Below are 24,205 nucleotides of genomic sequence, written 5' to 3' on the forward strand. Positions count from 1 at the left end.
TTTCTATGTTTCTATATTTCTGTATAATATTTAAATCAGGCTCCCACAGTGCAGCTGTGTATTCGCACTGCAGTTGGGAGCCTGATTTAAGTTTAATGGCTGTGGGCCGAGTTTCCCAGCAGCAGCTAAATGGAGACGTTTGCTGCCGGATCAAGCAGGTAATTACTTTTCCAGCACTGCTAATGGGTCAGGAGGTTCAGGAGTGACTGAGTGCATTAATCAGTTAAAAAAAGAAATTGATTCATTAGTACAAAGTAATCCTTCTGCCATAACTGGAAATTTGGAACATAAATCTTCAGGATTTCAATTACTTCATACTGTGGATGCCGGCCAACTCCATTAACTGAAACATTTCTGCAACTAATTTACCTGATGCAATAGATAGCATCAACTACTAATCATGAATATTTATCAGTAACTTATTTGGAAGCTTATAGATGGTGCATTTATTTCAATTTAACAAAAATAACTCCTGTTTACTTTTTATGTATGGGTCATTTGAGAAATTAAATGATCTGCATATTTTCCATGATTCTGGTTCTCCACTTGTTATGAGATGATGTTGTTGTAATAAAAATACACAAATAGCCATTTAAAAAATGCTAATGACATAATGAATTTCTATTATTGACAAGTGGCATATTGAGAAGTGTTTGTAGAACACAGCCCACATGTACAGCGGAGGTGGAAAACCTGACGTGACGAATGGGACCCAGTATAGAGACAGATTCTTAAAGGGGAAATGTCTCTGTGTCCCATTTGAATGATGTGCTATTCATGTCTATCTGGAAATTGAATGAACAAGAAAGAAGATGCCTCAATAGTTTTAAGATTTGTTAATAACATGAAATATAGTACACTACTCAAGTAATTGTATGGTGCTCTGTCATCTGTTTTCTTAATGCTTTTTAGTAAATGAAAGAAGCTACTGCCTAGATTACTGGAGAGAGCCTTTGGCTTAGTGGTAGCATTCCCACCTCAGAATCAGCAGATGCAGGATTTGAATCCCACTCCCTTTGACAGTCCCAGAGACCAGAGCTCCAGCTCAAAGTTCTGGATTAACATCCAGCAGGATACTTGCATCCAGTGGATGGAGGTGCATCCCCCACTATAATGGTATGGATTGTGGGAGCCCATAAAACCCTCTGGGACTAACCACCCGATTGAAGGTTATAAAGATGGTTGCAGCCATGGCAAGGAGTGTTGTCAGACTATTAATCAGCCTGCAAATTTTTCACACCATTCTCCAAGGGAAACATGTGATGATTTGAATAACAGGCAGGAAGCAATTTAAATATGCAAATAGTGACCTATGCCAGCTGTAGAGCTCTGATTGCAATTTTCACAGAGAAAGGGGAAAACATGCAAAGTGCATGTTAGTCCCAGTTTTTCCAGGTGTTGAGTGGGCCTTAACGGGACTGCTGGAGGCTGCTCATTTAAGATTCTTCCTTTTTGTTAATTAGCTGGGATTGTTCTCCTTAAAGCAGAGAAGGTTGAGAGAAGATTTCATCGAGTTGTTCAAAATCATGAGGGGTCTAGATAGAGTAGATAGAGAGAAACTGTTCCCATGGGTGGAAGGGCTGAAAACCAGAGGATACAGATTGGCAAAAGAACCAAAGGCGACACGAGGAAAAACTTTTTAACGCAGCGAGTGTCTGAAATGCACTGCCTGAAAGAGTGGTGGAGGCAGGCTCAATTGCGGCTTTCAAAAGGGAATTGGATAAGTTGCTGAAGGAAAGATTTTGCAAAGCTATGGGAAAAGGGTGGGGAGTGGGACTAGCCGGAGTGCTCTCGCAGAGAGCCAGCATGTGCTCGATGGGCCGAATGGCCTCCTGCGTTGTAACCATTCCATGATTCTATGATTCTATGTTTGTGCCATGAATGGCGTCAATGTAATTTGAAATGGTATCTTCCTGTTGTGCCAGTTTATGTGTCACTTGTGACCCCCTTAACCTCCAACTCCTTTGTGATTTTCTAATGGAAGTATGATGGCTGGTTGCAGGACATCACTGCAAACCTGCTTGGATTCTGCTGGTTCTAGACCTCCCTGGGCTATGCACTGACAGTGAACTGCATGTGAGTCAGTTATATCCAAGACCACGGTGGATGACTGCTGTTGCCAGCTTTAAGCTACCTCCTCCTTCACAGCAGATGCTTTGGGTAGGGGAGGAGGGTATCAGTCCTTTTAAGTGCCTGCATTCTTTTGTCTGAGCAGAAAACTTGCTGTTTCTGGCAAATGTAAATGTTTTTTTTTTAGGAGTTCATCTTCCACAATGTGATCAGTGATCAGCCAACTTTACTTTCTCTCTGCTGCGTTGGGTAGCTTAACTGGCTTCCAGATGCTTTAGCGAATTTAGTGCTGCTTCCTTCAAGCCTACGGTGCAGGAGAGAATTCCCACAGCTTCAACTCGCAGACTGAAAGCAAACACATTATGGGTAAGCCAGCATGGAAGATCTCTCGCCAAGAATTTTACTAACCAGTAGTTTGCCCACGATTTGCACATAAACAAGTATTTCCAGGCTACGGATTTGACATCTTATTTGGTAATGTTGCAACTGTATGTACCTGTACAATATTAAACATGGATTAAAACATTCAGTTGCAAATCACCCACATCTTCACCTACTTACTAAGGGCGCAATTTTCCACCGGTCATTTGCACCGTTTTTTTGCTGCGCGCCGTTTTTTCTTGCGTATTTATTTTTTCCCAAGTTTCCCCCTGCGATCTGCGCCGGTGTAACTGATTTAGTTACGATTTTTCTAGGCCAGTTTTTTTTTACGTCATGTCTGCGCCGGTTTTTTCAATTGTTCGCAGCTCGGCCAACATTTTTTTCTCTTAGGTTGGCGTATCTGGCCGCTCCCGAAAAACCCACTGGTGAGTTAAGAAAACCAGCGCACATTCACAAATCTGTGCTGAAAGATGCCATTGTTTTTAAATCGAAGATTTTGGAGGGAGTCAAGAACACTGTCAAAATCAATAATAAAGTTCAACTTTTTTTTTACCTGTTAACGTAGAAGTATAAATTTGTTGGATTTCTCAATTTTTTACTCACTCACACGCCACCAGCGAACGTCTTGAAGCAGGGCTGGAGGGTCGTAAGTTTGGCCAGCAGCATCGGCTTCGCGCTCGGACATTGCGGCTTGGGGTTCAGTTACAAAACAAGCCATGGGGGAGACGGGGAGGAGAGAGAGAGAGCGAGGTGCCGATCGGAAGGCTTGGAGCCCGGAGAGGGGGAGGGAGAGAAAGAAATCGCAAGACTCAAGGTGTGTTGGGGTGGTGGGGGGTTGGTGGGGAGAAGGGAAGTCACAAGTCCTTTGGGTGTGGTCCATCCATACATCCATACAGAACCTGTGCTGCCTGCTTTCCTGCTGTTTTGAGCTTCTTTCAAAGGTTAAATTTAAGTATGGGGGCATACCTTGATATACCTTGTGCGAGCCTTCTGCATCATGGTGCTACATAGGAGACAATTGATTCGACTTCATCACATCAGGAACATCAGAGCCCGTAGGGTGCTGGGCAGGAAGCCTTACCCACCTCGGGTATATCGATGTTCATACCTGCACCTGAGTGATGTAGACTGTGTCAGAAGGCTGCGTTTCCGCAAAGAAGTTGTAAGTGAGATCTGTGAGTTGGTCAAAGCAGACCTGCAACCTAAAAGCATCAGGAGGACTGCTTTGTCAGTTGAAATGTTTACAGCTACATTTTCATTCTATGCCTCCAGATCATTTCAAGCTACAACTGGGGATGTGTGTGCCATCTCTCAACATGCAACACATGTCTCCAGTCGCCAGGTCACGGCTGCACTGTACACACATAGGAATTATTTTGTAGAGTTCCCACGACCGCCCAAGCAATCCATGACAGGGCTGTGGGTTTCTCCAGGATTGCTGGCTTCCCAAAGGTATAGAGCTGCATTGACTGTACCCACATCGCCTTGCGAGCACCTTTGAAGGATTCCGAGATGTACAGGAACAGAAAAGGCTTCCACTCCATTAATGTGCAGCTCGTGTGTGACGACATGTCAGTCGATGCAAGATACCCTGGCAGCACCCATGATGCGTTCATCCTATGCGACAGCGTTATATCTGCCATGTTTCAGCAACAGCCAGAAGGGCAGAGCTGGCTACTGGGAGACAAAGAGTACGGCCTCGCCACCTAGCTCATGACGCCCCTACGCCTAACCCAGATGGAAGCTGATCGTCAATACAACATGTTGCACATTGCTACGCGGAGCATCATTGAGAGGACCATTGGCATATTGAAACAGCGTTTCCGATGCCTGGACCATTCCAGAGGCTACTTGCTGTACTCCCCTCAGATTGTCGGTCAGTTCACTGTTGTGTGCTGCATGCTGCATAACTTAGCCATCATGAGGCAGCTGCAGCTGCGATTTTTCCAATGCTCTCACGCAGCACTTGTAACACACAACTGGCTTTTTTAAAATGGCCGATTGCCAAATTCGAGCTGTACTGCACATGCGTGTCCATCGGAAAGAAGTCACAAACGGAACTTTTTTTTCCACGCAGAAGGTGCAGCTTCGTTTTTTGGCGCAGACAGCAGGCTCCATCCCCCGAGGTGACAGGACACGCTGCACAGCGCCAAATTCCAATTACACATCGAGGAAACTTTGGCTAAATACTTCTGCCACATTTCTGGCCTACACCAGAAAATGGGCTTGGGGAAAATTGAGCCCATAATGTTTTATTTAAAGGAAAATCAGCTTATATGTGCACTTAAATTATCATCTTGCAACAGATGGTAACATCACGACACAATTTGCCTTCTTTGTGATGGTGATCATCCAATATTAAACAGCATTCTAACAGAATCTACACATTAGTTAAATCGTCAATTAAAGCCCATTGTAGGGATTCATGAGCTCTTTTTTTGATGTTGAAATTTTGCCGTCAAACGGGGGAAGAGTTTATTACCTCCTGTCGACTCACACTGGTACTAGCGCATAAATATCAACCTTTTGTCTAAATAACATTGTGCGTTGGGTCGTAAAAGCCACGAGGAACTTTGTTATAAGTCCATAACATACAGTAGCCGGTGGACTCAAATTGCGATGTTTATAACAACAACTTAATTATATAGCACTTTAAAAGTAGGAAACTGTTTCAAAGCACTTCAGAGTTCACTAATTTTTTTTGCTATTGATTATTTAAAGCAAATAATTACATTAAATGATATACAATTTAAAATTGACATTAAAATACAGCAACTTTGACAAAACATTAATTCTGAATTTCCATGGGAACCATGGCAACTCTAGCTTTGGCAAGAGATGGGTGGAAACCCTGGAGTAACAGTATAAACAGTTGAAAAAAGGCTATTTGTGACAGTTCTCCAGGGGTTCCTCTGACCTCACAGTGGAAGATTGGGGCAGCCATCACAGAAATTCAAGGCCATTGTGTGACATTTTAATTGCAAGGTAAGTGCAATAAGTGAAAATTTGAGAGTAATTTTCACCTTCACCAATTGGGTGGTAAATTGGTGGAGCAGAATCCCCACCCATTATAGAATCTGCCCAATTTTCATTTCCATTGAAATCAAGTAACAGTTATGCCTCTCATTAGTGGACAAGGTTGGCAGGTCAATCAATAGTGTCCTGGTATTGCAGACCTACCTGGGTCAGGTAGCAGATTACTGAATCTGCCACAGATAACTAAGTTCCAAATGTGGTTGACTTTCCTAACCCCCTCAAGACAATTAGGGATCAGCAATAAATACTGTTTTGCCAGTGTTACTCACACCTCAAGAACAAATAATAAAATGCAGATATTTTCTGACAGACAAGGACCTGGATTGCAAAAACCAGGCTGTTTTTTCCAACCACCGGACAGACTCAAATATTAACCAAGCCCCACATTCTGACCACACTCTCAAACCGTTACCTAAAAACTTTTAATAGTCACATACAGCTTATGTCTTGGTTTATACAGTCTATTTCTGATAAGTCAAAGTTGTTTTCCATGCAATTTCAATCTAGCACTGTTGATATCTCCTTTGACACCTTCTCCATATTTCAGCACTGCATTTTCTACCAATCTTCCCATTTCTCTTTCAAGGTCCACATCGTCTATTACAATGACCCCTCGTAACTGCTTCATCAAAATCTCATCCTTGCTGTCTTTACATGGTCTCTGCACTGAGAAACTGCTCCTTCTCTGCAATTTCAACTTGTATCTTGATCTGCTTTGCCCCTAATCATCCAACCGCTCCACCATTTAGGCCCCACTGAAACTCAAATGACAATTTTACAATCCCACCTATGTCAATCCTGTGCCCTCAACCTCATCGCCATGCAAGGACTGTACACCTTTAAGGTCATGCTCACAGACAAGATAATTTCCAACTGACACTCATCTGTCTCTTACTATCCATAACCCACTGACCACGTCCAAACCTGGAAAATGATTAAACTAATATTTTGACTAGTTCTATCATATTTGACTTTGTTTTTTATAAATGACATAAATACAGTTTAACATGTTGGTGACTTCAATACTGTAGAGCCAATAAATGATGAAGCACGTTTTAAGAACACTAAATCCTTTTCATTTCATATAAACTTTATTTACATAAAATGACATAGTCTACAGCACAGAAATAGGACATTTGGACCAACAGGTTCATGCATGTGTTTATGCTCCACATGACCGCTCCCTCTCCCACTGTTCTTCATCTAATCCTATCAACACATCCTTCTATTCTTTTTTCCCTCATGTGTTTATCTAGATTCCCCTTAAAAGCATCTATGTTATTCGCCTCAACTACTCCTAATGGTTGTGCGTTCCACATTCTTACCATTCATTGATATTTTAAAAATGAATTCGAGCCAAATTATCTTGGAAACACTCAGCAGGCCAGACAGCATCCGTGGCAAGAGAAACAGTTAAGGTTTCAGGTCTGAGACCCTTCGTCAGAACTGGAAATGTTAGAGATGTAACAGATTTTAAGTAAGTGCAGAGGCAGGGAAAGGGGGGAGGGAAGGAAAGAACAAAAGGGACGGTCTGTGATAGGGCGAAAGACAGGAGAGATTAAACATTGCAAATGGAGATGGCAGAATCATAAACAGCTGCCGCCTGAAAAAATAGAGGCATGAAAAAATGACTGTCCCCAGTACAGAGATTGGCATTGCAGGTGGAAGAAGATAAATATGGCAAAATAATGATTCATTTAATCATTTTGTACTGTATAAGAATGAATAGAACTGTGTTGCCTGTGCTGCGAGGGCTGAATTAAAAAGGTTTGGGAGCCACATTTCACCCACAGGTCATTTTTTGACAACGCTGTTCCACAAGATTCCAAATTCATATTGGTGCATCAGGAACAGCTAAATAGAGATTAGAGAATAGAGACTTTGCACAAGGAAGGAATTCTCCCAATAGAGGATTACAAGGTTATTTAAGGCAAATTTAATTAGTCCAGGTGTCTTCTAGGCATCTGCTTGATTTTCTTCATAATGTATCCTTTATTTACCTTTGTATAGATTTCCAAAAAAAGTTAGAGTAGAGTTGGAATTTGCTCAGTGTTTATTTGAAGATTGATGCGAAGAAGTCTTAATTGAATTGTTGTTTTCTGATCCACAGTAAGTCAGCTTAAATCACTTCTTAAAGAGATAAGCTCATCTTTAACAATCCATCCACTCATTGCAAAGCTAAAAGTATCTTGGTTCCCTCTTTTGTCCCGTTTCTTTTAATACACATTCTTCAGCTGATCTAATGCTAATACTCTCTATAATATCAGAGCTCAGCAACACAGCATGACCACCATCATTCTATACAAACCTCATGCAGTAACTCATGTGCAAAATCCTATCTCGAGAGTATAACTAAAGAAGCCATGTTAATAGAGGAACTTAACATTGCAATACACAAGGATGCACATGTTAATGAGACCATTTGTTTCCCAGGGTAAGGGATGTAAAAATGAAGGCTAACAAGCTAAGAAAAGAGGATTGAACCAATTATGGTATTACATGTGAGGATAAATGATGATGTGGATAGAAAAACAGGGCAGATAATTTGTACATTTCAAAGCCCCACAAATAGCAATGAGATAAATGATCAGCTAAATCTGTTTTGGCTGGAGGATAAATGTTGGTCTGGACACAAGGAGAACACCCTGCTCTTCTTCAAAAAGTGCCAGGAGATCTTTTACATCCACTGGAACAAATAGACGGGGTCTCGGTTTAACATCTCATCCAAAAACAACTTCAAAAATGCAGCATTCCCCAAGTATTACACTGAAATAAATATCAACCTTGATTATGAGCTCAAGTCCAGGAATAGGACCCACAACTGTGTGACACAGATGAAAGTGGTACCACTGAGCCAAGCTGACACAAAGTTGATCTCTTGTCTTTCTGGAATAGTACACACTGTTTAAATGTCCAGCAGAAATGTTTCCATCAGTCCCTCTTACCTTAAGGAGGTTTACTGAGTAAGGTGCAGGATCCCAGGCCACCAAAACAACATTCTTGAATAGAGTGCTATTATTAAACTTGTGCTCTGGGTTAACAAGTATCTGCAAATCAGGATAGAAACAAAACATTAACTTTTTTAATATTTGAAAAAAAATTATGGCTTAATCTGAGCAATTGAGGCAATTTGTAAATTTAAATTCCCCCAAGATACTACACAAAATAGTTAAGAGCGAGTCTTCTATAGGTATATAAATTGTAAAATTGTAATCGGGTTGAGCCGATTACCGTCCAAAAAGGAGACCTATGCATGGAGGCAGAGGGTATGGCTGAGGTACTAAATGAGTATTTTGCATCTATCTTCACCAAGGAAGTGGATGCTGCCATAGACATAGTGAAGGAGGAGGTAGTGGAGACACTTGATAGGATAAAAATTGATAAAGACGAGGTACTAGAAAGGCTGGCTGTACTTAAAGTACATAAATCACCAGGAGCGGATGGGAAGCATCCTAGGATGCTGAGGGAATTGAGGGCGGAAATCGCAGAGGTACTGGCCATAATATTCCAATCCTCCATAGATACAGAGGTGGTGCCAGAGGACTGGAGAATTGCAAATGTTACACTATTGTCCAAAAAAGATGTAAAGATAAACCCAGCAACTACAGGCCAGTCAGTTTAACCTCGGTAGTGGGGAAGCTTTTAGAAACAATAATCAGGGACAGAATTAACACTTGGATTGGCCACGGATAGGAGTGGATTATTTAAGGAAAGCCAGCATGGATTTGTTAAAGGCAAATCGTATTTAACCAACTTGATCGAGTTTTTTGATGAGGTAACTGAGAGGGTTGATGAGGGTAATGTGGTTGACGTAGTGTACATGGATTTCCAAAAGGCATTCGACAAAGTGCCTCATAATAGGCATGCCAGCAAAGTTGAAGCCCATTGAATAAAAGGGACAGTGGCAGCCTGGATACGAAATTGGTTAAGTGACAGGAAACAGAGAGTAGTGGTGAACAGTTGTTTTTCAGATTGGAGGAAGGTATACAGCGCTATTCCCCAGGAGTCGGTTTTTGGATCACCGCTTTTCTTAATATATATTAATGACTTGGACATGGGTGTACAGGGCAAAATTTCAAAACTTGCAGATGACACAAAACTTGGAAATGTAGTGAACAGTCAGAAAAAGAATGATAGACTTCATGAAGACATAGGCAGGCTAGTGAAATGGGTGGACAAGTGTCAGATGAAATTTAACACAGAAAAATGTGAAGTGATGCATTGTGATTGAAAAAATGAGGAGCAGACATATGAACTAAATGGTACAACCCTAAAGGGGGTGCACAAACAGAGAGTCCTGGGAATGTGTGCGCATAAATCATTGAAGGTGGCAGGGCAGGTTGAGAATTTAGTTAAAAAGGCTTACGGGATCCTGGGCTTCATAAGTAGAGGTATAGAATACAAAAGTGTGGAAATTATAATGAACCTGTATAAAACACTGGTTTGGCCCCAACTGGAGTACTGTGACCAATTCTGGGCACCACACTTTAGGAAGGATGTGAAGGCCTTAGAGAAGACGCAGAAAAGATTCACAAGGATGATTCCAGGGATGAGGGACTTCAGTTATGTTGATAGATTGGAGAAGCAGGGGTTGTTTTCCCTGGAGCAGAGAAGATTGAGAGGAGATTTGAAAGAGGTGTTCAAAATCATGAGTGGTCTGGACAGAGTAGATCGAGAGAAACTGTTCCCATTGGCAGAAGGGTCAAGAATCAGAGGACACAGGTTTAAGGTGAATGGCAAAAGAACCAAAGGCGATGTAAGACAAGACTTTTTTTACGCAGCGAGTGGTTAGGATCTGGAATGCACTGCCTGAAAGGGTGGTGGAGACAGATTCAATTTTATCTCTCTAAAGGGAGTTGGATAAATATCTGAAGGGAAAAAAATTGCAGGGCTACGGGGAAAGGGTGTGAGAGTGGGACAAGCTGAGGGTCGTCACGGGCCGAATGGTCGCCTTTCATGCTGTAACCATTCTATGATTCTATGATTCGATGGAAAGAGATTACACCATGGGGCTTAATTATTCAAAAAGTAATCATAATATTTGTTGTTGAACCCAACAGCAATAATGCATAAATTAAACCGTAAGAAGAATGGGTATAGTAGTCAGTGGTCAATTTATGCATAATCATAAATCATGTTGATATTGTACTAACTATTCCTTCACAAATTAACAAAAAAAACATAAAGGTTTCATTACCCTGGTAAGAGACACTGCTTGAATATGGAATTTAATCAGTGTGCTAGCTGTAAGATAATAATTTCCAATTAAACAAAACATGCCCATAATTCTTAAATAGGAATAATTTAAATATAAGTTGTAGAGTAAGAAAATGCTTTCCATTAAAAAATATTTTATTTATCTTTCCCACAGTTTTAAATAATTCCTATTTACGGTTTAAAAGACAAAGAGCACCACATGAGAACACTTGATAACCAATAGCTGAAATAAATTAAGCAAGGTTCTCTGTTCATTCCCTCGGCAAGCTTTCAATTTACCAAGATATCTGGGAAGTGAAAACAGTCTCTCAGGGTCATAGGGAGCTCGGTCTCATCTACAAGAATAGTCTGAAAACACAGAAGCCAAAAATATCTAGAGTTAGAAAAGAGTAAAGAAACCCCAAAATTATAATACATGGGTCAGCCAAATCATCGTTATTTGTTTTAAAGGGGCTACTGCTAAGTGCTCCCCCGGGTGAAAGAGCTGCACTGGTAGATGCAGTTTAGGATATGGAAGCCCTAAGATCTGTATCTGAAGCTAACTGATAGACCTGTATCATTTGCCTAAGCAATATTTTACCACAGGTAGCTATTGAGGAAGAGACTACAACATGATTTAAAAGGGAGTAGGCTAAAAACTTGAGAAGAAAAAATATAAAGGGATACAGGAAAATTGCAGGGAAATGGGATTAGTTTGAATGCTGGAAGAGCACAGGATCAATGGACTTAATGGCCTCCATCTGTGCTGTAATCTCTGTGAATTTATCCTCACAGCAGTTTTGTTTAGTACAAGCTCTTTGGCCGGAATTTTCACCTTTGCGTCAGGTTTGGTGCATATGGGCGGTGTAGCAGGTCCGAAACATGATGTTCTGAGCTACGCATTGCTCAGAGCGACTTTCATTTAATGGCCCCAATTGAAAGAGTCATGCACATTTCCCAACTTGATTATATGGTGCGGGTCTGATGACGTCATCAATGACTCGTTTTCAGCGCCCATATTTAAAGCAGCCTTGCACTGAACTCACTTGAAGATTTCCAGAGGAGGATGGAAGATGTGCAAGAAAGGCCAAACTATATCTAAAACCTTTGAAACATAGATATCCAAAGGCAGAGGGCTGCACCCGGTTCTTTGATTCTTCATTGCATATTCTTGTGGAGGCTGTCAGGGTACGCAGAGAGGTCGTCTTCCCTGCTGACAGGCAACGGAGACATCCACAAGCAACAAAAAGAACCTGTCTGGATATTACTGAGGAGGTCAGCAGCAGAGATGTGGTCAGGAGGACCTGGATCCAGTGCAGGAAGCACTTCAATGATCTCATGAGGTCAGGAAAGGTGAGTACAATGCCAGACTCACCCTCATCCTAAAACGCCTGTCAACACATCCCCATCACTCTGCCTTTCCAAGCCTACTCCTGCACATAATTCCTCACACCAATATACCTTGCATGTCCACTTATCCCTCTCTCTCTATGTACATATTCACATCCCATTTTGACTAACCACCCCTCACACTAACCCTCATCCTAATGCAATCATAGCAAGTAATGCCACAGAAGGAGGCAATTTGGTATTGGCACCCCACTCCCTCGTAGTCACCCTCTACAGATATAACCCATCCATTCCTTACACTCATTCCATCACACTCACTCAAAATTCTCTTCTTTCCCTCCTTGCAAGGAAGAGAGCCCAAAAAAACAGGGAGAGGGAGAGAACCGGAGGTGGCTCTCCAGTAATTGCACATCTCACACGAGCAGAGGAGGCGGCTCTGGAAATTTCGACAGCTCGAGACACTCTGCCGGAGAATGGGGCACATCCCAGCAACCTGGTGACAGAATCATATCTTATACAGCCACATGGCATACAGCAGTCACCCATATGGTGACTGATGTCAGCAGCCAGTGAAATGACATCATATTCATAATGGCAACATTACTCATTCTTATTATAACACTTCTAAATCATTTCCTTACCCTCCTAGCGGTCCATAAACTGCTCGCTCCCCTCAAACACTGTTCAACTGGAGGAGGAAGACAACTCCTCAGAGGAACCTCCAGCCTCTGAGGGTGCACCATCAACAGACCTAAGCGCATGTAGCATCAGCAAAGATACGCACACCTTGGTGCATCCTTTGCACCATAGCATAGAGTTGTCACCAGGTGTCTCACAGTTCACAAGTGAGAAAGAGCAGATGGCGTTGACAGTATTGTTATGTTCATAATAAAGTAATGTAACTGAGTACTGTAGACGTGAGTAAGTGTGGCCTTAGTTCTCTTTATTCTAACTCCAGAATGATTGTACAGCATGGGAGGCCTGCTTATATACATTGCTCCCAAGGGATGCTGGGATCCCTTGGGACTCCAACAGGTACGCCCTCTGGTGGTGGTATAATACTGGTTACACAGGGTTGTATATATAACATCACTCCCTCCCAAAGTCAATAGTACAGTTATTTACAAGGTGAGACGATCTGGGGCCTTTCGCTCCCTAGTTGATCGTCTCGGTACAAATGCAGGTATAGGTGTGTTGGTTGGTTCTTCGCTGGGCTGCTGTGCAGCTGGCCTTAGTGGGCTACAGGGGATGGTGAGTTCAGCTTCGTGGTCAACTGTGATGTCAGTTGCCACTTGTGTGCGTGTGTCGGAGGGTCGCAGTTGGTGGTGTCCTCTTCAGGTTGCTCGTGGCTGTCTGTGAATCGCAGTTTGATTTGGTCCAAATGCTTTCTGCAAGTTAGTCCATTTGCGAGTTTGACCAGAAACACCCTACTACCTTCTTTAACTATGACAGTGCCAGCAAGCCATTTGGGGCCATGTCCATTGTTGAGTACAAAGACAGGGTCAGTGACTTCAATATCGCGTGACAAATTTGCGCGATCATGGTACATGCTTTGTTGATGCCGCTTGTCCTCCACGTGATCATGGAGATCAGGGTGGACAAGAGAGAGCCTTGTTTTGAGTGCCTTTTTCATGAGCAGCTCGGCTGGGGGATCTCCGGTGAGCGAGTGGGGTATGATGCAGTAATTGAGCAGGACTCGGTCAGGCGGGTCTGCAGGGAGCATTCCGGCATGCGTTTCAAGCTTTGCTTGATGGTTTGGACTGCCCGTTCTGCCTGGCCGTTGGATGCGGGCTTGAACAGGGCAGATGTGATGTGCTTGATCCAATTGCGAGACATGAATTCCTTGAATTCAGCACTTGTGAAGCATGACCCATTGTCGCTGACAAGGACATCGGGCAGGCCGTGCGTGGCAAACATGGCTCATAGGCTTTCGATGGTAGCAGTGGATGTGCTTACAGACATTATTACACACTCAATCCATTTTGAATAAGCATCCACAACAACCAAAAACATTTTGCCTAGAAATGGGCCAGCAAAGTCAACGTGGATCCTAGACCACGGTTTGGAGGGCCATGACCACAAACTTAGCAGTGACTCCCTGAGTGCATTGCTCAGTTGAGAGCAAGTGTTGCATTGGCGCACACAAGATTCAAAATCTGAGTCGATGCCGGGCCACCACACATGGGATCTGGCTATAGCTTTCATCATTACTATGCCTCGGTGGGTACTGTGTAGGTCGCGTGTGAATGTTTCCCTGCCTTTCTTAGGCAAAACCACGCGATTACCCCACAAAAGACAGTCCGCCTGTATGGACATTTTGTCTTTGCATCGCTGGAATGGCTTGATCTCTTCATGCATCTCCGCTGGGACGCTGGACACATGGAGGACACAGTTTTTTTATAAGGGACAGTAAAGGATCCTGGCTGGTCCAGGTCCTGATCTGGCGGGCCATAACGGGTGACTTTTCATTTTTCAAATGCATCCATCACCAAGAGCAAGTCTGCAGGCTGTGCCATTTCCACCCTGGTGGTGGGCAATGGTAGCTGACTGAGAGCATCAGCGCAGTTCTCTGTGCCTGGTCTGTGGCGGATTACATAGTTATATGCAGAGACAGCGTGAGCGCCCATCTTTGGATGCGAGCAGAGCCATTGATATTAATACCTTTGCTCTCTGAGAATAGCGATATAAGCGGCTTATGGTCAGTTTCTAACTCAAACTTAAGACCAAACAGATACAGGTGCATTTTTTTTAACCCCGTAAACGCATGCCAGAGCTTCTTTTTCAATCATGCTGCAGGCCTTTTCGGCCTTGGACAAACTCTTGGAGGCACAGGCGACCGGTTGCAATGTTCCCGATTCATTTGCTTGTTGTAACACATACCCGACCCCGTACGAAGACGCATCGCAAGCTAGCACTAAACGTTTACATGGGTCATACAAAACAAGCAGTTTGTTGGAACATAACAGATTTCTGGCTTTCTCAAAAGCAGCCTCTTGTGATTTCCCCCATACCCAGTCATCGCCCTTGTGTAGCAACACGTGTAGAGGTTCTAGCAAGGTGCTTAACCTGGGTAGGAAATTACAAAGATAATTGAGGAGTCCCAGGAACGACAGCAGCTCCATCATTTTCTGTGGTCTCGGCGCGTTCTTGATGGCCTCTGTCTTGGCATCGGTGGGTCTGATGCCATCTGCCGTGATTCTTCTCCCTAGGAAAACACACTTCGAGCGTTTCAACCTGAGTCTCACACGATCTAGCCGACTTAGAACCTTTTCCAGGTTCTTCAAGTGTTCGATGGTGTATTTGTGATTAATATGTCGTCCTGGAAAACCACGGTGCGCGGAACCGACTTTAGCAGACTCTCCATGTTCCTTTGAAAAATAGCCGCGGCCGATCGAATCCCAAACGGGCACCTATTGTAGATGAACAGACCTTTGTGCGTGTTGATGCAGGTGAGGCCTTTCGAAGATTCCCCCAGCTCCTGCGTCATGTAGGCCGAGGTCAGGTCCAACTTGGTGAATGTCTTCCCTCCTGCCAGCGTCGCAAATAGGTCATTTGTCTTGGGTAGCGCGTACTGGTCCTGCAGCGAAAAACGGTTAATCGTTACTTTATAGACCCCACAAATTCTGACCGTGCCATCGCCCTTGAGAACCGGAACAATCAGACTGACCCACTTGTTGAACTCCACCGACACGATGATGCCTTCTCATTGCAGCCTGTCCAGCTCAATCTCCACTTTCTCTCGCATCATATATGGCACCGCCCGTGCCTTGTGGTGGATGGGTCGTGTACCGAGAACCAGATGGATCTGCACCTTCGCCCCGAGAAACTTCCGATGCCTGGCTGTAATAACGATGAAAACTTGCTCAGAGCCTGGGCACATGAGGTGTCATCGACAGACGAGAGCGCTCGGATGTCATCCCAGTTACAGCAGATTTTTCCCAGCCAGCTTCTGCCGAACCGTGTGGGGCCATCTCCTGGTACAATCCATAGTGGGAGTTCGTGCACTGCTCCATCATAGGAGACTTTTACTGCTGCACTGCCAATTACAGGGATCAGCTCTTTAGTGTAAGTTCTCAGCTTGGTGTGAACAGGGTTCAGCTTGGGCCTGTGTGCCTTGTTGCCCCACAGCCTCTCGAAGGCCTTTTTGCTCATGATAGACTGACTCACACCCGTGTCCAATTCCATTGATACTGGAATTCCGTTCAGTTCGACTTTTAACATGATCAGTGGACATTTCATGGTGAAGGTGTGTACCCCATACACTTCTGCCTCCTCGGTTTGAGTCTTTAGTTCAGTTTGATCTGCCATGGATCGGTCTTGCTCTGCAACGTGGTGGTGCAGAGACCACAACTGTTTACAATATACATAGATGACCTGGAAGAGGGGACAGAGTGTAGTGTAACAAAATTTGCAGATGACACAAAGGTTAGTGGGAAAGCAGGTTGTGTAGAGGACACAGAGAGGCTGCAAAGAGATTTGGATAGGTTAAGCAAATGGGCTAAGGTTTGGCAGATGGAATACAATGTCGGAAAGTGTGAGGTCATCCACCTTAGGAAAAAAAACAGTAAAAGGGAATATTATTTGAATGGGGAGAAATTACAACATGCTGCGGTGCAGAGGGACCTGGGGGTCCTTGTGTGCATGAAACTCTTTTTGGAGTTCACCTGCAAAAAACATAAAACATTAAACGGTGCCACCCGACCTGGGTGACACTCCAGACATTTACAAGGCCCTTTTTTTTCCCCCTTTTTTTTTGTGTTTTTCTTTTTTTGTTTTTTTTTTTTGGGCACTAAAATCACAATTTTCCCCAGTGCCCCCTATAAAAGGGAAGGGGGACACTAAAAGCACCGGCAATTAAAACAAATTAAACTTAAAAAACGTAAAATCAAATTAAAATTTGGTTGCCGGGCGTGATGATGCACTCCAGTCCCTTCGGTGCCCACCTCTTCCTTGTGTGCATGAATCCCAAAAGGTTAGTTTGCAGGTGCAGCAGGTAATCAGGAAGGCAAATGGAATGTTGGCCTTCATTGCGAGAGGGATGGAGTACAAAAGCAGGGAGGTCCTTCTGCAACTGTATAGGGTATTGGTGAGGCCGCACCTGGAGTACTGCGTGCAGTTTGGGTCACCTTACTTAAGGAAGGATATACTGCCTTTGGAGGGGGTACAGAGAAGATTCACAAGGCTGATTCCGGAGATGAGGGGGTTACCTTATGATGATAGATTGAGTAGACTGGGTCTTTACTCATTGGAGTTCAGAAGGATGAGGGGTGATCTTATAGAAACATTTAAAATCATGAAAGGGATAGACAAGATAGAGGCAGAGAGGTTGTTTCCACTGGTAGGGGAGACTAGAACTAGGGGGCACAGCCTCAAAAATACGGGGGAGCCAATTTAAAACCGAGTTGAGAAGGAATTTCTTCTCCCAGAGGGTTGTGAATCTGTGGAATTCTCTGCCCAAGGAAGCAGTTGAGGCTAGCTCATTGAATGTATTCAAGTCACAGATAGATAGATTTTTAACCAATAAGGGAATTAAGGGATACGGGGAGCGGGCGGGTAAGTGGAGGTGAGTCCACGGCCAGATCAGCCATGATCTTGTTGAATGGCGGAGCAGGCTCGAGGGGCTAGATGGCCTACTCCTGTTCCTAATTCTTATGTTCTTATGTTCTTATAGTTTGCAGAGTTTGCAGCTCGTCTGCACGCTCGTTGGAGGTGTCCCATTATTCCACAGCCTTTGCATGCATAGTGTTTGAAGCGGCATTGATGGACTTGATGATCGCCTCTGCAGCGCAAACAAGGTGTCAATTGCCTCGCATTAACGCTTGATGGTGGACTCTGGGTCATCTGAGGTCATGCAGCTGCAGGCGTGTACATTCTGCCATATGCATTCCTGCCTGAAAACGACGTTACTTTGTGTACAGTACTTGCCGAAACCTCTTTATGCTGCAAAATTTGTTTGGTGTTATCGCCGGTGGACATAAATGCCTGGACTATCGTTATGACTTTGCTCAGGTTCGGTGTTTCAACAGTCAATAGTTTGCGAAGGATAACCTCATGACCAATGCCAAGCACGAAAATGTCTCTTAGCATTTGCTCCAGGAATCCATCGAATTCGCAATGTCCTGCAAGGCGTCTTAGTTCGGCGACGTAGCTCGCCACTTCCTGGCCTTCAGACCGTTGACATGTGTAAAATCGATACCTTGCCATCAGAACGCTCTCCTTCGGATTTAGGTGCTCCCAGACCAGCGTACACAGTTCTTCATATGATTTGGCCGTTGGTTTCACCAGAGCGAGAAGATTCTTCATGAGGCCATAGGTTGTTGCCCCGCAGACGGTGAGGAGGATCGCCCTACGTTTGGCAGCTTTCTTGTTCCCTTCCAGCTCGTTGGCCACGAAGTATTGGTCGAGTCGCTCCACGAAGGCCTCCCAATCGTCCCCTTCTGAGAATTTCTCCAGGATACCAACAGTTCTCTGCATTTTCGCGTGATGGTTCGTTATCTCGTCGCCAGTTGTTATGTTCATAATAAAGTATTGTAACTGTGTACTCTAGACGTGAGTAAGTGTGACCTTACTTCCTTTATTCTAACTCCAGAGTGCTTGTACAGCATGGGAGACCTGTTTATATACAGTGCTCCCAAGAGATGCTGGAATCCCTTGGGACTCTAACAGGTATGCCCTCTGGTGGCGGTTTAATACTGGTTACATAGGGTTGCATACATAACAAGTATAGTGGCACCCATGCTGATGATGTAGATGGCAGGTCAAGTAGCGATCAGAGGGCCAATCCCACAATGTTGTGATAGTGACTAGCAATGTGGTGAGAGTGGCTTCTGAGGTTGCAGAAATGACCTGCAAACTCCAGAAACCTAAATTTGCACACAAAATGGAGTCAGCAAGAGCCTTTCCTTCAGCAACGAATGAGGTGTAAGGTGTGTCTATTTACCATGGGAGCAGCCTGAGGAGGTATAAACAGTGGCTGCAGAATTGGCAGAGCACAAAGAGCAGACCTGAGCGGCAGCGATTCAACAGAGGCAGATTTTGTAAAAGTGATGTCAGTAAAAAAAAGTGATGTCGGCACAAGGGAAGGAGCTGATTGGTGAGTAGCTGGTGAGTATTTTTGTTTAGTTTTAAGCTTATTTCTGCTAAGAAAATTTATAGTATATTAAATAGAGGCACGGCAGGACAGATCAGTCCTGTGGAATGCACATCCTGTGCCATGTGGGAAGTCCTGGACGACCATGTGTGCAGGAAGTGTTGCCAGCTGCAGCAGCTCGCGATCCGTGTTTTGGAGCTTGCACAACAGCTGGAGTCACTGCGGTGCATCCGCGAGGCTGAGAACTTCGTGGCTAGCACGTTTCTAGAGGTGGTCACCCCGCAGCTTAAGAGTGTGCAGGCAGAGAGGGAATGGGTGACCACCAGACAGAAGTGGAGGACCAGGCAGGTAGTGCAGGAGTCCCCTGAGTGCATCTCACTCTCCAGCCAGTATTCTGTTCTGAGTACTGGTGGGGGCAATGGTTCCTCTGGGGAGTGCTGCCAAAGACAAGTCCACGCACCAGGGGTGGCTCAGTTGCACGGGGGGGAGGAAGAAGAATGGAAGAGCAATAGCAGTAGGGGATTCAATAGTTAGGGGAGCAGACAGGTGTTTTTGTGGCCGCAGACGTGCCTCCAGGATGGTATGCTGCCTCCTTGGTGCCAGGGTCAAGGATGTCACTGAGCGGCTGCAGGGCATTGTGGGGGGAAGAGGGTGAACAGCCAAAGGTTGTGGTCCATATCGGTACCAATGACATATGTAGAAAGAGGGATGAGGTCCTGCAGGCAGATTTTAGGGAGCTAGGAGAGAAATTAAAAAGCAGGACCTCAAAGGTAGTAATCTCCGGATTACTCCCGATGCTACGTGCTAGTGAATACAGAAATAGTAGGATAGAGCAGATGAATGCGTGGCTGGAGAAATGGTGCAGGAGGAAGGGCTTTAGGTTCCTGAGGCATTGGGACCATTTCTGGAGGAGGTGGTACGTGTACAAGCCGGACGGGTTACCCCTCAACAGGCCAATATCCTCGCGTCGGGGGGCGGGGGGGGGGGGATTGCTAGTGCTGATGGGGAGGGTTTAAAATGGCTTGGAAGGGGGTGGGAACCTGAGAATAGATTCAGAAGGGAGAGAAGCAAAGCTGGTAATGGAAAGCAAAACATTACAAAGTGAATTTTGAAAGCAGAGGAAACAAAGGCTAGAAAATAGACAACAAGGGAGTTTGGCAGTGCTAAATGGTAGATACTCCAATGCAAGGTGTCTAGGGAATAAGGCAGATGAGCTGAGAGCACAGATCGACATTTGGGAGTATGATATTACAGGTTCAGCGTCTCGATTCCAGAACCCTCGGGACTGAGGCCGTTCCAGATTTCGCATTTTTCCGGACTTCGGAATGTCTTTCTGATGTCACGAATCCAGAAACACCTGAGCCCAGGTTCGAGTATTTCCGGATTTGAGAACATCAGAAGGTGGGGGGTGGGGGTACCTACCGAGGAGCTGTTTGGGCTGTCCGGGGTCCGCCGAAGAGGTCGTCAGGTGTGTCCCCACCGAGGAGGTTGTCGGGTGGGTCGGCCCTGCTGGGGAAGTCGTGGGGAGGGCCAGCCCCGCTGAGGAGGTCGTCGGGCGGGCCGGAGTGGAGGTCTCGAGGTAAGTATAGAGGTGGTGGGGCGAGGCGAGCGGTGGCGAGGCCCGAGGTCGGGCAGCGGTGGGGCCCCGAGATCGGCAGGGTCATCGGGTCCGGATTCCGGAACATCTTACGGATCCCAGACGACCCTGCCACCGATCGGTCGGATTCTGGAACAGTCCGGATTCTGGAATTCCGGATTCTGGATGCTGCAGCTGAATAGCCATTACTGAGACATGGCTGAAAGAAGGGAAGGTATGGCAGCTCAACATTCCTGGTTTCAGGATTTTCAGACAGAATAGAGAGTGGGATGAAAAAAGAGAGGTGGTCACAGTATTGATTAAATAAACAATCACAACTGTGAGGAGGGATGATATGCTAGAAGAATAGAAACATAGAAACATAGAAAATAGGTGCAGGAGTAGGCCATTCAGCCCTTCTAGCCTGCACCGCCATTCAATGAGTTCATGGCTGAACATGCAACTTCAGTACCCCATTCCTGCTTTCTCGCCATACCTCTTGATCCCCCTAGTAGTAAGGACTTCATCTAACTCCTTTTTGAATATATTTAGTGATTTGGCCTCCACAACTTTCTGTGGTAGAGAATTCCACAGGTTCACCACTCTCTGGGTGAAGAAGTTTCTCCTCATCTCGGTCCTAAATGGCTTACCCCTTATCCTTAGACTGTGACCCCTGGTTCTGGACTTCCCCAACATTGGGAACATGCTGAGTCCATGATCAAATGAGGCCATATGGGTTGAATTGAAGAACAAAAAAGGGGCAATCACACTGCTGGGAGTGTACTATAGACCCCCAAACAGTCAGAGGGAGATAGTAGAGTAAATATGTAGGCACATTTCTGTGAAGTGCAAAAAACTAGAGGGCAGTAATAGTAGGGGATTTCAACTACGCTAATAGTAACTGGGATAGAATTAGTGTGCAAGGTATAGAGGGTGCAGAATTCCTAAAACTCATTTAGGAGAACTTTTTTAGCCAGTATGTAGCAAGCCCAACAAGGGAGGGAGTGGTTCTGGACTTAGTTTTAGGAATGAAGCTGGGCAGGTGGAAGGGGTATCAGTGGGAGAGCATTTTGGTGCTAATGATCATAAATCAGTTAGATTTAGGGTAGTTATGGAAAAGGACAAAGATAGACCGGGAATAGAAGTTCTCAATTGGGAGAAAGCCAATTTTACTAAGCTGAGATGTGATTTAGCCAAAGTGGACTGAAACAGCTACTGCAAGGTAAATCAGTATCAGAGCAGTGGGAGGCATTCAAGGAGGAGATCCTGACGGTTCAGAGCAAGTATGTCCCCTTAAAAAAAAAGGGTGGGACTAACAAATCTAGAGCTCCCTGGATGGCAAGGGGCATACAGGGTAGGATAAAGAAAAAAAGGGAGGCTTATAAGAACATTAGAACATAAGAAATAGGAGCAGGAGTAGGCCATATGGCCCCTCGAGCCTGCTCCACTGTTCAATAAGATCATGGCTGATCTGATCATGGACTCAGCTCCACTTCCCTGCCCATTCCCCATAACCCCTTATCCCCTTATCGTTCAAGAAACTGTCTATTTCTGTCTTAAATTTATTCAATGTCCCAGCTTCCACAGCTCTCTGAGGCAGAGAATTCCACAGATTTACAACCCTCTGAGAGAAGAAATTTCTCCTCATCTCTGTTTTAAATGGGCGGCCCCTTATTCTAAGATCATGCCCTCCAGTGACAGATACCGAGGGCTCAATACTGCAGAAACCCGAGAGGAGTATAGAAAGTGCAGAAATTAAATTATAAAGCAAATTAGAAAAACAAAGAGAGAGCTTGAAAACATTTTGGCAAGTAAAATCAAGGAAAACCCAAAGATGTTTTATAAATACATTAAGAGCAGGAGGATAACTAAAGAAAGAGTAGGGCCTATTAGAGAGCATGGGGCCGAATTTGATCAAGGCCTCCGCCCACCCAAGTACCGCCTAAAGTGCCGCCGATGGCCGGCGAGGTACCGGACGGTATTTTCGGCAAGGTTTTCATCGTCGAGGTCAATCGAAGGTCGGCGGGCAGCAAATGAATGACGTATGCTGCCAATCTGGGCGGCAGCGGGTGGGAGATCTCATTCTCGTCGGCAGAGGTGCTTGCCACCCAAGTGCCGCCGAGGAAGGAGTCGGGCCCAGGGAGGGTCGAAGAGGTAAAAATAAAAATCAACAACAACAAAAAAATCTGAGGACCTTCAGGGGACCCCATCCAGGTAAGTACCTGTAAAGAAATAATTTAAAAACATTCCACTTACCTTTTTTACAGGATCTTGACACTCACCATTCAGGACAAACCAGCCTCCATGCAGCGTTCCACTGCCGTCCTGCCACCGTCTTGCCACCGACTCCCGCCCGCACCAATCTGGCATCTCAGCGAGCGGGAGGTCACTTGCGCGCATCGGCCGTCCGCTGACATCGGCGGGCGCTTCCCGGCGGCTCTCCCCTCCCACCCGCTCCAGGCCACGGCGAAAGTGGCACTGGGCGGTTCGAGCAGAGGAATGTCGGTGGCAGTGGACGGCAGTGGGCGGTAAGTTCATCAAAATTTCCCCCATAAAGCTAATCTGTGTGTAGGGGCGGAAGACGTGGGTCCATTTTTACAAAAGAGAGGGGCAATCAAGGAGGAGGAGTGTGAAATATTAGGTGAAATAAACATAGTGAGAGAGGAAGTATTAAGGGGTTTAGCAGCTTTGAAAGTGGATAAATCTCCAGGCCTGGATGCAATGTATCCCAGGCTGTTAAGAGAAGCAAAAGAGAAAATAGCAGAGGCTCTGACCATCACTTTCGAATCCTTTCTGGCTACAGATGTGGTGCCGGAGGACTTGAGGACTGCTAATGTTGTACCCTTGTTTAAAAAGAGAGAAAGGGATAGACCGAGCAATTACAGGCCAGTAAGCCTTACCTCAGTGGTGGGAAAATTATTGGAAAAAGTCCTGAGGGACAGGATAAATGTTCATTTAGAACGACACTGATTAATCAAGGACAGTCAGCATGGATTTGTTAAGGGAAGGTCATGTCTGACTAACTTGATTGAATTTTTCGAGGAGGTAACCAGGAGGGTCGATGAGGGCAGTGCATATAATGTAGTGTATATGAGTTTTAACAAAGCTTTTGATATGGTCCCAAATGGCAGACTGGTCACGAAAGTAATAGCCCACGGGTTCCAGAGCAAAGTGGCAAGTTGGATCCAAAATTGGCTCGGAGGCAGGATGCAAAGGGTAATGGTTGATGGGTGTTTTTGTGACTGCAAGGCTGTGGGGTCCACAGGGCTCAGTATTAGGTCCCTTGCTTTTTGTGGTATATATCAATGATTTAGATTTGAAGATTGGGGGTATGATAAAAAATTTGCAGATGATACAAAAATTGGCTGCGTGGTTGATAAGAAGAGAGTTGTAGACTGCAGGAAGATATCAATGAACTGGTCAGGTGGGCGGAACAGTTGCAAATGGAATTCAATCCAGAGAAGTGTGAGGTAATGCATTTGGGGAGGGCTAACAAGGCAAGGGAA

General features: G+C 44.9%; 1 protein-coding gene across 1 annotated transcript in view; it reads right to left on the reverse strand.

The window, feature by feature from the left end:
* LOC139274809 (beta-galactoside alpha-2,6-sialyltransferase 2-like) overlaps positions 1-24,205 on the reverse strand; it is a 119,365-nt gene that overhangs the window by 60,237 nt on the left and 34,923 nt on the right. The window contains exon 3 of the mRNA XM_070891501.1: positions 8,433-8,534. Coding sequence (XP_070747602.1) covers positions 8,433-8,534 — 102 coding nt within the window. The remainder of the gene's footprint in view (positions 1-8,432; positions 8,535-24,205) is intronic.

Source organism: Pristiophorus japonicus, chromosome 10 (assembly GCF_044704955.1).
Source record: "Pristiophorus japonicus isolate sPriJap1 chromosome 10, sPriJap1.hap1, whole genome shotgun sequence".
NCBI classification, from domain to species: domain Eukaryota; kingdom Metazoa; phylum Chordata; class Chondrichthyes; family Pristiophoridae; genus Pristiophorus; species Pristiophorus japonicus.